This window comes from Lepisma saccharinum, chromosome 23, assembly GCF_977018435.1.
Source record: "Lepisma saccharinum chromosome 23, izLepSacc3.1, whole genome shotgun sequence".
Lineage (NCBI taxonomy): Eukaryota > Metazoa > Arthropoda > Insecta > Zygentoma > Lepismatidae > Lepisma > Lepisma saccharinum.
Genome location: NC_139251.1, coordinates 6892573 through 6906585, shown reverse-complemented (window position 1 = coordinate 6906585; position 14013 = coordinate 6892573). Strand labels below are relative to the sequence as shown.

The window sequence follows — 14013 nt, the reverse complement described above, 5'->3', positions numbered from 1 at the left end:
TACATTCTCTCCTCACTCCCTTCAGGTCACATCACGCCTTCGAGAAACCTGATCCCTTTGGACTACGAATCTCTGGACTCTGCATTCTGGATCTCTGACCACCTGAAGACTAAACGACCTCCCACCCCCGGACGGCAATACCTTGTTTGGCCCAAAGCAGCCTGGGGTGACATCCGTTCGGCCCTGAATTCCATCCCCTGGACGATACTGGAAAGTGGAAGTGTGTTCGAAGAGTGTGACGTTTTGAGAGATGTGATTCACTCAGTGATAAAAGACTACGTTCCACTCAAGAAAAAATAATCTTGCAAATTCCCTTCTTGGTTTGACCCTGAATTTCTACTTATCCTTCGCAACCGGAAGAAGGCCTGGGATATGTGGAAAATAATTCCCATGAAAACACACGAAAAACTTTCACGGATTTACGACGCCACTCTAAACAACTGCATAAACTGAAATACATAAACAGAGAATACATTGGCAATATCAAACGAAATTAAATCCAATCCCAAACGCTTTTGGTCACTCATTAACTCAAGGAGGCAATACCTTACAAAGTAAAAAGGACTCAGTATACGCAGACGGCTCTGACAGAGCGGATATTTTTAACTGTTTCTTTCACTAAAAATACAGTATCAAATACACCGGCTTCTACTCTTCCCAACGTCACCCCAGTTTGCTGTCACTCTCTAACATCTCTCTCCAGGTCTCCAGAAGAAGTGCAATATATCCTATCTTCAATGCCTGAAAAGCGTGCTAATGGTTCTGTTGAAATCACTTCTATTGGCCTAAACACCACTGTTTCATCTCTCTCTATCGCCTTCTCCATTTTATTAAACAGGTGCTTGAATGAGGGCACATTCCCAGATTCATGGAAAAACGCTAATGTGGTGACGGTATACAAATATGGAGACAAGGGTGCCGTTGCTTCTTAGCACCGCTTTCTATCTCCTGTGAAAAGATAATAAAGGACCGACTCTACAAATTTACTTCTCCTTACATAAATACAGTTTTGACTTCATAGACCACAATTACTTGCTACATAAATTATCTAATCGATTCAATATTCATGGAAAATGTCTCTCTGCTCAAACATTACTTCCAGAATAGACAACAAAAAGTTGTACTTTCCGGAATCTCCTCTTCTTATGAAGCTGTTTCTTGTGGTGTGCCCCAAAGCAGTGTTCTTGGACCTCTTCTCTTCCTGTATCTTGATGACCTTCCAGAATATCTTTCCGACTCTTGTAAAAACCTCGTTTTGTTTGCCGACGATTGCAAAATTTACAGTAAAATATCAAATTTCAGTGACGTGGTACTTCTGCAAAAGAATTTGGACTCCCTGATTAAGTGGTGCGAAATGTGGAACTTAAAACTTAACCCTCAAAAATGTACTACAATGATATTCTTCTTAAAGAAAAACACATTATACACAAAATACTTCATACATAATAATTGTGTACAAAGAGTTACAACACAAAAGTACCTGTAAGTCATATTTGATAAGAAACTAGCATATTCTTCTGAAGATTTCAAATATCCACCTACCTCACGAGAGACATAAATTGGCAAAACAGGTATTTCTTCATAAAATAATTAATGGTCCATCAGAAGTGACCGCCTTCTTCGGGAAATTAACTTTCGAGTACCATTTAAAAAAACAGGAAGCACTCAATTTTTCGCTACTCAGAATCCAAGGTTAAGACTCATCCTGCGTTCCTTGCTCTACAGACTACCCAGCCAATTCAACATGTTAACAGGTTAAATTGACATTCTTGATAATCAGACACGTTTTAAGAGGCTATTATACAAAAACGTGCATGGGTCTTTATATGACGTAATTTTTTGTTTATGTTATTATTTTTTTGTTATTTTTATTGTTCTTTTTCTACTGTTTACATTCCAATGTAAAATGGCTAACGCTGTATTTGGAATTCTTGTTAAATAAATAAAGAAATAAATACTTTGTGTCAATTTCCCTCCCTTCAAATCCATCATGTATTTTCAAAGTATCCTTCTACATCTTTCAACACTCCCAGAAGGTGAAGAAGCATCATACGAGATTAGTCGGAAAAGCCAATAATAGCCAATAGAGGAAAAGCACTATTTGATATGGCAATAGAATATCCTGCTTATGGTCTGTTGAGAGTATCAAATGAATTAAAGAAATGCGGCGTACTTGTATCTCGTGGTGGGGCTAGATCAATAGCGCTAAGGAATGAACTGAATAATTTCAAGAAACGGCTAATAGCATTGGAGACAAAAATAGCTCACCGCCAAATAGTATTCACCCTAAGATATGACCCTATTCACCGAAACTCTTGAGGGTGAATAGGCTCATGCAGAGTTGTCTAAATGGTGTGGGCAAATATTAAGAGAACTTAAGAAATTATTAGTTACTGGAAATTATAGTTCAAGGATCTCTTTATTACCGCATTACCTATAATTTTAAATTTGAATGAAGTTATTGGAAATATTTTTATTATTTGATTTTTGATCCGATTTACATTAAGTTATTTATATATGTCCTTCCTGCAGTGGTATCGTCCTGCTCGCTGCTGCAGTTTGAGTGCAAGAATGGACGATGCATTGAGTGCAACTACCTCTGCGACGACGTTGACGACTGTGGCGATAACAGCGACGAAGGAACCGAAATTTGCAGTAAGTGTTTTCTTTTCTGGCAAGTCATGATTTCCCACTAATTATATTTACATTCTTAAATGTCAAAGTGAACCAACTCCATTGTTAATTATATATTTATTTTGCAATAAGTATGTTTTTAGAATGTGTATGAGTGGAAGTATTTACGAGGGTAAGTCATTAAATAGCAGGATGTTTTTCTAAACTAAATAAAAATTTATGCACAACCGAAATTTGTATTTCGGGACTCGAAATGGTTCCTTGGCAACACGTCATAAAGGTGCGCAGTAGCTCGTGCAACATGGTCGCTTCACTGTTGACTTTCACCGTAGAAGAGCAACGAAGTGTTATTCGTATTTTGTGGTCAGAGGGAGTGAAACGTTCTGATATCTACATCAGAACGAATGTTCAGTACCAGTGGCGTAAATAACACCTCCGCAACCCTCGCGGTTTGGGGGGCGCACGACCTTCGGGTGCGCAGTAAGAATGATAGATTAAGAAAGACCGACAGGGTTCCCAGACGTTTTCCTTTCCACGTTAAAATATATTTTCAACAAGCATATTATAGTTTTATGCCTCTACAACTGCAGACAGAAAATGTTAATCACTAGAAAAGTAGAAAGCAGATTGGAAGAAAACCTTCTTTAGCTGAGTAGTTCAAGTCAATGATTACGTCGCCGAATGATGGACGACAGGCAAGGAAATGCGTTGGCGTTCTCGACCCATTGAATTGTTTGAAGTCAAGATTTTCTACCGTGCTTTAGATAATCTAGAAAGTCGAGTAAAAAATAAATTTCAGAGTATGAAACAAATCAAAGAAAGCTTCACCTTCATAAGTTCCACCGCTCTCATGGAACATACCTACAGACAGTTAGTGGTATCCGATACTAATTTCTGGGAGAAATATGAAGATCATGTATCTTGCACTAGAGCAACAGGAACTAATAACTTAACTCGGTCAGTTAGTGTCAACTGAAATTAAAAGAAGAAGCACGTCGAAGATCAGTGAAGTTTCAGAATTCCTCTTGATAGAAAACAAAATTCTGGCTAGTGTCATTCCTGACGTATGCACTTGTTATATTCTGTATTTGATTTGACCCTATCTGTGACGTCTTCGTCACACCTGAGAGCTCGTTTTCGAAGCTAAAATTGATATAAAAAATATTTGAGAACACAATGGCAAGAGTCAGATTGAGTGGACTGGCGCTGTTTAGCATCGAAACGGATCGGGCTCGAAAACTGGGCTTGACCAAACTAGCTGCTTCCATCAAAACACGCAGAGGATTGGTAAAAGGCATTTAACAATATCGTATTTTTTTGTAGTAACAGTGTATTTAGAAAGTGTATTAACAGCGTATTATACTTATATAATCGCAGTATATAATTTTGTATAGTTTGTCTTTCTTCTTAACTTTTCGTACCAGTTTTTACTGTAGGTTGATTCAAGTTACATGTATGCATTTTCATATTTGTATGTACATGATATAAATGTAGGCGTGAATTAATATTTTAGAAATAAAACTTTTTTTAAAAAAAATGGTAGGGTCACAACTGAAAGTAGGGGCAGATCCTATATGTTACGCTTCTGTTCAGTACGGAGACAATGTTTTAGTCAGGGGAGATTGTAGTAAATTATCAGATATGCTGGTCGTTCTGCTGTTTCACTGCCTCAGTTGTCACTCAAACTGGCCTCCAATTCCGGTGTTTGTCACTAACATTTCGTCTACTGCTTTTAAAAACGGATCTATGAATCCATTCCTACAATCTCTCGTGTCTTAAACAATTGTCTCCGTACAGAACCTTCATTCTGCTGTAGATGACAGAAAGTTTCACTCCCTCTGAGGGCAGAAAACGAATAACACTTCGTTGCTCTTCTACGGTGAAAGTCAGCAGTGAAGCGACCATGTTGCACGAGCTACTGCTCAGGCGCATACTGCTCGATCGTCACGACACCTTTATGACGTGTTGCTAAGGAACCATTTTGAGTCCCGAAATACAAATTTTGGTTGTGCATAAATCTTCATGAAGTTTAGAAAAAAAATCCTCTTATTTCATGACATCTCCTCGTATTAGAACCACAATGTATGACAGGTTAGACATTCTTCTAGCGTATGTGCAAGTAGCCTACATTGAACTCAACTGTGCAAATTATACTAAAAAAGAACATTGTCATGTCACCTTTCCATTATGTCTGTTGAAAATATTGACATCATGCAGTGGGCACATCTATCTGCCCTTTCGCACCGGGAAAAATAATTACATATTTTTTTGTTTTTTAATACGCATGTGTGAAGGTGAGGGAGGGGTTCTGAAAATATGTTATTGGACATGAGGAATCCAAATCTGCAATTATTTTTATGATTGGTTGATGATTAGCTTGGTAAATTGAGGTTCTTTTGAAATGCACGAAAAAGAAGCCAAGAACTCGCATAATAGTTTTCTTGTATGTACGCATTGCTGGCATTGTAGAATTATTTTCCTGTAGTTTACGGTTATTACAAACATAAGAAAACTGTTTCTCTTTGTGACGTTTCAGGAGAACACACGCTCCCTTCATCAGACATTTATTTTCATTTTGATTAAAGATACAGTTATAACAATGGTTAGTAATTTTTTAAACAAAAAGAATCCATTATATAATGGATGTTGTCAATGTTACATTGTTGTAAAATAGCAATTTAACTGTGAAAAGAAGCAGTCTGTTTTATTTTTATTTAAAATTATGAATCCCAAATATCATCAGGTAATTCAAATTCATCATTGTTTTCACAAAGTCTCTTGATGTTTTCTGTTACATTAAATTTTAAAGATGGTGGCTTACTCCATTTGTGAAAAAGAAAACTCCATACTGGATCTATGTTACCATTTTCATTATGTAATTTATTCCAGTGTTCCTCTGCAATGAACGAAGCTTCCCAGACATTCAACTCAGTGTTTCCCGTTAATCATTTTAAAACCCTTCTCTTTTTAATCAAATGCTTCTCTTTGATGATGTGAGTTGACAAACCTGTTCTTGGGTTTAGATTTATAATGTCCAAATCGTGTTCGTGCCATCTTATTTCCATTTTCCTTGCTGTTTGTCCAACATAATCTTTTGAACATGAACAACTTATATTATATATTCCTGTGGTTTCCACATCTGGTAGAGAGTTTCTCATTTTAAATTCATTAAATGTACATTCCAAACTTCTTGGTGATTTAAAAATGAATTAGTAGTTGTGGTGTGCTTGTATGTGGGTTTGTCTTGTGTAGTAGGTATGCTGTCTAGTGTGGTTGGGATTATCTTGTGTAGTAGTTATGCTGTCTAATGTATTTCTGTTTGTCTTGTTTAGTATCGGTGGTGTGTATGTATGTGTCTTGTGTTGTAGTTGTGCTGTCTAGTATGTTTGTGTAGTAGTTGTGCTGTCTAGTATGTTTGTTTTGTCTTGCGTAGTAGTTGTGCTGTCTAATTTGTTTGTGTTTGTCTTGTGTAGTACTTGTGGTGTGTAGTTTGTTATGTTTATATTTTGTAGTAGTTGTGGTGTGTTTGTGTTTATATTGTGTTATAGTTGTGATGTGTTTGTGTGTGTCTTGTGTAGTAGTTATGCTGTCTAATGTGTTTGTGTTCGTCTTGTGTAGTAAATGTGCTGTCTAATGTGTTTGTGTTTGTCTTATGTAGTAGTTCCTCCATTCATATTGGGGGTTAGGCGTAGAGCTGACAACTCTGCACTGTAAAAAAAATGTCAAGAAACAGCAATATAAGGCCATGGATGTTCCCAAGGTAAAATATTCCGGAGGTAAAATAGTGCCCCGTTCGGATCTCCGGGTGGGGACTACTTTGGGAGGTCCCTGGACTAAGGATAAGATCTACATTAGGAATAAGGATATTAAATTAGGCACCTGGAATGTTCTGAGCCTTTACCGGCCTGGGGCATTTCAGTGTACAGTTAATGAGATAGTTAAGTATAAATTAGATGTAGTAGCTGTCCAGGAAGTTAGGTGGCCAGGAGAAGGGAATTGTAAAACTAAAAATTATACTTTTTTCTATGGTGGTACTGAAAATCATAATTTTGGAACAGGCTTTTTCATAAATAATAGAATTATCTCAGCTCTTAAAACAGTAGAATTTATTAATGATAGGATATCATATGCAGTTTTACAGGGTAGGTGGTGTAAAATTATTATAATAAACATACATGCACCAACGGAAGATAAAGATGATAATGCTAAAGATGATTTTTATACAGAGTTAGAACAGGTCTTTGATAAATTTTCTCAGTATGATATGAAAATTCTGTTAGGTGACTGTAATGCACAGATTGGCAAAGAAGAGACATTTAAACCCACGATTGGTAAAGAAAGTCTTCATGAATTAAGTAATGATAATGGTATAAGATTGATTACTTTTGCAACCTCAAAGAATTTAATTGTGAAAAGTACCACTTTTAAACATAAAGATATCCATAAATATACCTGGTCTTCTCCAGATGGTAAAACTCATAATCAGATAGATCATATTCTGATTGATAAGAGAAGGCATACTAGTATAATTTACGTTCGTACACATAGAGGTGCTGACTGTGCCAGTGACCATTATTTAGTAATTGCTAAATTAAGAGAAAGACTCTCAGTGATAAATCATAAGCAACAAAATCCAAAAGTTCTAAAATTTGATACAGTAAAGTTTACTGATGAAAGAATTAAGAAATATTACCAAATTAAACTGTCAAATAGATTTGATGTTTTGCAGGATTTAAATGATGATGAAAATATAAATGAAACAGACGTAAATATGAATTGGGAGCACATACGTAATGCAATAGAATCAGCAGCTAAAGAAAGTATAGGATACCATAAACCGAGAAAAAGTAAGCCATGGTTTGATAATGAATGTCATAATTTAATAGAAATAAGAAATCAGGCTAGACTTAGGTGTTTAAATAACTCTGATGATAAAAATCTAAAAAATAATAATTGAATAAAGCGAGAAGTTAACCGCACGTTTAGAAGTAAAAAAAGAGATTACTTGAAAAGCAAAATTAACGAAATTGAAACAAACAGCAAAAATAAAAATATCAGAGATTTATATAAAGGTGTAAATGAGTTTAGAGAGGGGTGGCAACCTAAAGTAAACTTGATAAAAGATAAAGACGGTGATTTTCTAGCTGACCCAAGCGATATTCTAATTAGATGGAAGAACTACTTTAATGACCTTTTAAATGTCCATGTAAGAGATAAATCAGAAGTAAATGAAGTCCACACACCAGAACCTTTAGTTCCAGAACCTAGCTTGACCGAAGTTAAAGATGCTATTAAAAGGCTAAAGAATAACAACGCACCTGGCATTGATTTAATACCAGCTGAGTTAATTAAATGTGGTGGAAATTCGTTAATATGTCAAATTCATAAATTAATTTGTTTAATATGGAATAAAGAAGAAATCCCTCAACAGTGGAAAGAATCCATAATTGTTCCTGTGTTTAAAAAAGGTGATAAAATGAACTGCAATAATTACCGTGGATTTTCTCTACTCTCAACAACATATAAAATATTATCTAACATTCTTTTAACAAGACTAACCCCATATGCTAATGAAATTATGGGTGATTATCACTGTGGATTTAAACGTAACAGATCAACTACAGATCAACTTTTTCACATCAGACAGACACTTGAAAAAAAGTGGGAATATAATCAAAATGTCCATCAGCTACTCATTGATTTAAAAAAAGCATATGATTCGGTCAAAAGAGATAAATTATATAATATATTAGTAGAGTTTGGAATACCTAAGAAGCTTGTTAGTATGATAAAAATATGCATCAGTGAAACAGAAAGTAAAATTCGTGTGGGTATTAATGTGTCTGACAAATTTACAATTCATGATGGATTAAAACAAGGAGATGCATTATCTCCATTGCTCTTTAATTTTGCCTTAGAATATGCTGTTAGGAAGGTAAAAGAAACTAAAGAAGGACTAAAATTAAATGGTGTGACTCAGTTGTTAGCATATGCAGATGATGTAGACTTACTGGGGGATGATATGAATACAATTAAGAATAATGCTAAAATATTTTTCAAAACTGCTAAAGAGATAGGTTTGGAAGTTAACAAAGAGAAAACTAAATATATGCTTACAGGCCGAAACCAAGTGTTAGGTAATAATCAAAATCTAATTATTGATAACAATTCGTTTGAACCAGTTTCCAAATTCAAATACTTAGGAGTAATATTAATAAATGAAAATTATATTAAAAAGGAAATAAAAAGTAGGCTTAATTCAGGAAATGCACGTTACTTCTCTCTTCATAAACTTTTGTCTTCTCGTTTAATATCTAAGAAACTAAAAGTTAAAATATACGAAACAGTAATTTTGCCTGTAGTATTATATGGATGTGAAACTTGGTCCCTTACATTGAAAGAGGAACATAAATTGAGAGTATTTGAAAATAAGATCCTTAGGAAAATCTTTGGACCTAAAAGGAATGAGGAGACAGGTGAGTGGAGAAGGTTACATAATTTAGAACTACATAATTTGTATTCATGTCCAGATATTATTAGAATGATTAAATCAAGAAGACTTAGGAGGGCAGGCCATGTGGCACGAATGGGAGAGGAAAGAGGAGTTTACAGGATTCTTGTTGGGATACCTGATGGTAAGAGACCTGTAGGAAGACCAAGACGAAGATGGAGGGACAACGTTGAAATGGACCTAAAGGAAATCGGTAGGGATGGAAAAGGGTATATAGAACTTTCTCAAGATAGGGACAGATGGAAGGCCTGTGTTGCTGCAGCCATGAACCTTCGGGTTTAAGAAGGCTAGGGAGTTAATTAGTTAGTTATGTGTGAAGGTGATTGCTATTTTATCTACAGTATTGAATCACAGCAGCAAAACACTCTCCATGAGCTTCACAACAGCAGTTAACTATACTTTGCATACATGCGGAAGTATAAATATTCGCCCCGAGGCGTAACATATTAAATTTGCAACATATTAAATTGCAAGTAGAACCAAGACGAACCAACTTCACGGTAAATTTCCCGATAGTGCAAGGGCTGCCGCTGCAAGGTTGGTTGAACACAGCGATGAATTTTTGAAAGACATGGAAAATGTATGCAGAAAAGATACGAGGGGAAATATAAAATTATCCGCACTATCACCATAACATAACTTTCTTTAAGCTGGCCACATTGCCTTCATCGCTTACGTGGCCGAGGTTTCATATTAATCGCTACATTTTTCTTTCTTTTGTAACAGAATAAACATAGCCGCTCCACTAGCATTCGCTGAAGACAGTGTGGCCAATCTAAAGATTGATTGATTGATTGATTTAGTGTTTTAAATCCACTTTATGCAGAGTGAGGCTAATCGGTACTGGACCTACAATTTTAAGTCCACGCTACCACTGCACCATCGGGGAGGCCAATCTGGAATATTGTGGCAATGACATTCCCCCCCATGCAATTTTATATAGTTAACCTTGGAAATAACAATATCACTAAATCAATAAAATAATATTTATTTATAAAATAATATCAAGAAAATAATATTTATTTTAGGCAATATTTACTTTTGACGACAATTATTTGAAGCTCTTGTGACATAACATAATAAAGTATATTTCAAAATCGTTTGCAAGTTAAGAGATTACTGTTATTTCCTTTTAAGATTTTTGGTTGTTTGCCAGAATTGTTTAACATTTCTTTTATAGTTATCTTCCGTTTTTCTTCCAAAATCTTCCCCAGCTTCCATCTTTGCTTGTTTTTCTGCCTCCTTGGCACTACTTCTTATTTGTACATGTTCCTTCCAGTTATTTTCTGACTTATTTCCCAGATACTTTTTCCAAGCTTCTTTAATCTTTTTTAATTTCTTCTTAATAGTATTGCGCCACATTTTTTTTGTTCTTTACTATTGTCCACACACCTCTTTTGCTTTGTTCAGCAGAGTTGTTCTTAACAAATTCCTCTTTTCCAATATATTTTCCCCATTAATTTCTTCCTCTCTTATGCTCAATTCTTCTGTCACTCTTCTTTCAAATTCTCATCTTTTATCTGGGATTAGTAGTTGGGTTACTTTCAATTTTGTCTATCTTTCTCTATTCTGTTTTCTTGGTTCTTTAAATTCCGTCTTCATAATAAGTAGTCTACGTTCACTGCTCAGTTCTGCAATTCTACTGTTATATCCTGACATCCTGTACGGGATATCTCATTGTCCTGGTGTATGTAAAGTAATCTATTGTACTTCTAGCTACCATATTTCCGACTTTAAAAGTTATCTTGTTGATCTGCTTTTGTATTCCCAAGTTGCTATCTATACCAAAGTTTATCATTCACTCTCCATTTGTGTAACAACTATAGCCAAGATCAAGAATATGTGGAGCTCCTTTACCAGCTACCTCCGCATCACACCACATGCCTTTTTACCTTACTCATGCTCAAAAGTTAATATTGAAGTTAAGCTCATTGGTAAATGTATAACCTGTACTTCAAATTGTAACATTAAATACAACACACGAGGGTATAACATCGGAATTATATGCTTGTTCTTTTTATAAAACTCTTTATTATGTTCTTATTTTTCCAGGTTCTCCAACGCCTGAAATTGGAATGTGGATTTCAGGTTTGTTCATTTTATATGTTAAAATGTAACAATTTATTATACTCTTTTACTCATTGACAGAAGTGTTCAGAAAGCGAAGAAGTAAATGTGAAGATATACTGTGCTAATATTTTTAAGGTTTTAACTTGTTGTTTTGAGTAGGCAAGGTATGGAATTGCCGGAATAAATACATTTGTAGTTACTGCTTTGTCTTGATGATGTGTTGCTATAATTGGCGACAATAATAATAAGGATACGGGTATGATGATAATAATGAAGATTAACCAGCAACGATTCCGACAGTTTGCAATGATTTTCCCATAGTTGTAAGGAGTATTTGGAAGTACTTTAGAATAACGAAAATGATTGTGGGAGTAAATTCGAAGCTTGGGTAAACTAGTTAGCACATTTACTAGCTACACTTCGTATTAACCAGAGAAATTATTGTTTCAAAAGACTGTCACGCGAGAGGCCCGGGTTCGATTTCCGGGGTGGGTGATCAAAGATCGGAATTCTTCCCGCCTTGTCCCCCCATAAATTGGCTCTGAGGTTCAAACAACCTGAAATCATTGGGTATCTGGTGGCAACCCAGGGGGGGGGGGGGTAAAGGCGGCCTCTTCCCACCCTATGCACGTGACGTAGATGGCAGCAGCTGTCCGTACCAAGACGGCTGTCTGCAAAGGATCTTATAGAACTTAAGAATATCGTTCCCCTGACAAGACTCATCTACCATGATAAATTTAGAATTACACAATCGAAACTTGGTCAGATTAAACTTTGAAGTACGTAGGTTAGGAAATGTCCCAATTGAGGAAGTGCCAAGTGAGGACTTGTGATGAAAATTCCAAATTACAGAACTGATCTGTTCGGTGGATTAATTGAGTGTAAATTAATTGATCTTCCCAAATCAGAAAACCCTATACATATAAGATGCTTTAGCCATCACATTGAATATCAATCAACTTTTATTTGTCTTTTATGAAAATATGCCAATGAAACCGAAGGCTACTTAGTGACTTGCTTCATGTTCGCTTGCTTTGAGCATTAAAAAACAAATGTTTTGTAATTTGAAACGAAGAAAGCTTTTTTTAGGCAGACCAATGACATATACAGGGTGGCCACGAATTAAAGGGTACCATTTGTTACTGTAACTTTTGTATTAGTTGAGATAGTATTCTTCTATCCTTTTTATCTTTCTTTACAACTATGTAACATATACCTGACATATCGAAAGAAGTGGATGTCGTTTAGAATGGCAGCAAGTCGCCTAAATATTGAGCAGCGTGTCAAATGTGTACGTGTATTTACCACTACCAATAACGTGTAGCTGAAGTTCACCGACGAATGCTGCAGAAATGTGGACCTCCAGCACTTAAAAGTTACACTATCTCAAGAATCAACAAGTGTTTCAATCCTTATAAACTAAAAAGCCACGAACAGATAGAAGGAAAGCCGATTACGTCTCTTGATTTAAATGGAGCTCAAATTGATAATTATGTGGAAAACCGATAAAATTGTCATTGTGATGTCTAAGCTACTATCTTCAGAAAATAAAAAAGTTGCCAATTTTATAAATATTCTCTCATTGCTAAACGTAATTGATGATCAAAGCGGGCCTCTTAATTTATGACCATCCTGTATATTGTCTTTAAAAGAGAAGAAAACCTTGATAACAATTATGACGAAAGAAACACAACTGCCCCTGGTAATTATTGCAGAGAGTGTCCCTAGTTCAGGATAGTAAATGCGACTTCTCTTGCACAATAGGAGCAATGAATTGTCTGCTGTATAAATAACACTACACATTCTACCTTCAATATGACGAAATTGTTTAAGTAAGTCATAACGTAATATGACAATTTTACTTATTTATTTATTTAAGTCTTGGATTATACTGCTGTAAAACAGTATACATGCCTTATACAGCAGATTATGATGATATATCACATATGCACAATATACACAATAAAAAACTTCAACAAAAGTACTACATGATAAAAATATAGTCAGAATACCAATTTCGTTAAAATAAAAGAATTACAAATTTTAAAAATTCAATGAAATCACTTATACCAAAACACACGTTAATAGTAAACTTATACATGTTATTATCATAATAAAAGGTTACTAGGCTCCAGTGGATTATGGTATTGGGATATAAGTAAATTAAAATACCTATTATATCTAAAAGAAGAACTGGCAGAAATTTCAGAGCAGATAGTGACGAATCTTTAGTGTAATTTTAGATAATAAATATGGTACATCAAGTTTTCCATTAATTTATTTGTAAATTAAATTGTAATTGGTAGCATATCTTCTTTTCAAAGGGCACGAAATATTAAGTTTGTCTAACAATTTATAATATTCATAATAAAATGTAAAAAGTCTGAATTTAAAGTACAATAATTAAACAAATGTTTTCTGTACATTTTCGAGAATGATTTTAATCTTATCATTACATGCAAAATTCCAATTTGCTGTAATGTATTCCAAAATAGGCCTTACATACACAGTAAATGACTGATGTAACAAGAGTAGATCGCTTGAATTTGACCATTTGTAGATTAAGTGGCTGCATTTCTATCTAGCTTTTCTTACAATTTTATATACATGATCTTTAAAATCAAGCCTCATGTCTAGAACGACAACCAAATATTTGATAACTTCAACTCTTTTACTGCACATGAGTCTAATTTATAATTATGACTGCGCCACTGAGCCCCCTGGCTCCGCCCCTGGCTCCGGAGGGGAGAGGAAGGACAAGTTTTCGAGATGTTTTCATCGTTACCGCATTTTACCTT

At 35.1% G+C, this 14013-nt stretch overlaps 1 protein-coding gene across 1 annotated transcript in view; it reads left to right on the top strand.

Annotated features, from left to right (window-relative positions):
* LOC145977875 (uncharacterized) overlaps positions 1-14013 on the top strand; it is a 469373-nt gene that overhangs the window by 160466 nt on the left and 294894 nt on the right. Inside the window, exons 2-3 of the mRNA XM_083110208.1 lie at positions 2533-2655; positions 11198-11233. Of these exons, the coding sequence (XP_082966334.1) occupies positions 2533-2655; positions 11198-11233 (159 nt within the window). The remainder of the gene's footprint in view (positions 1-2532; positions 2656-11197; positions 11234-14013) is intronic.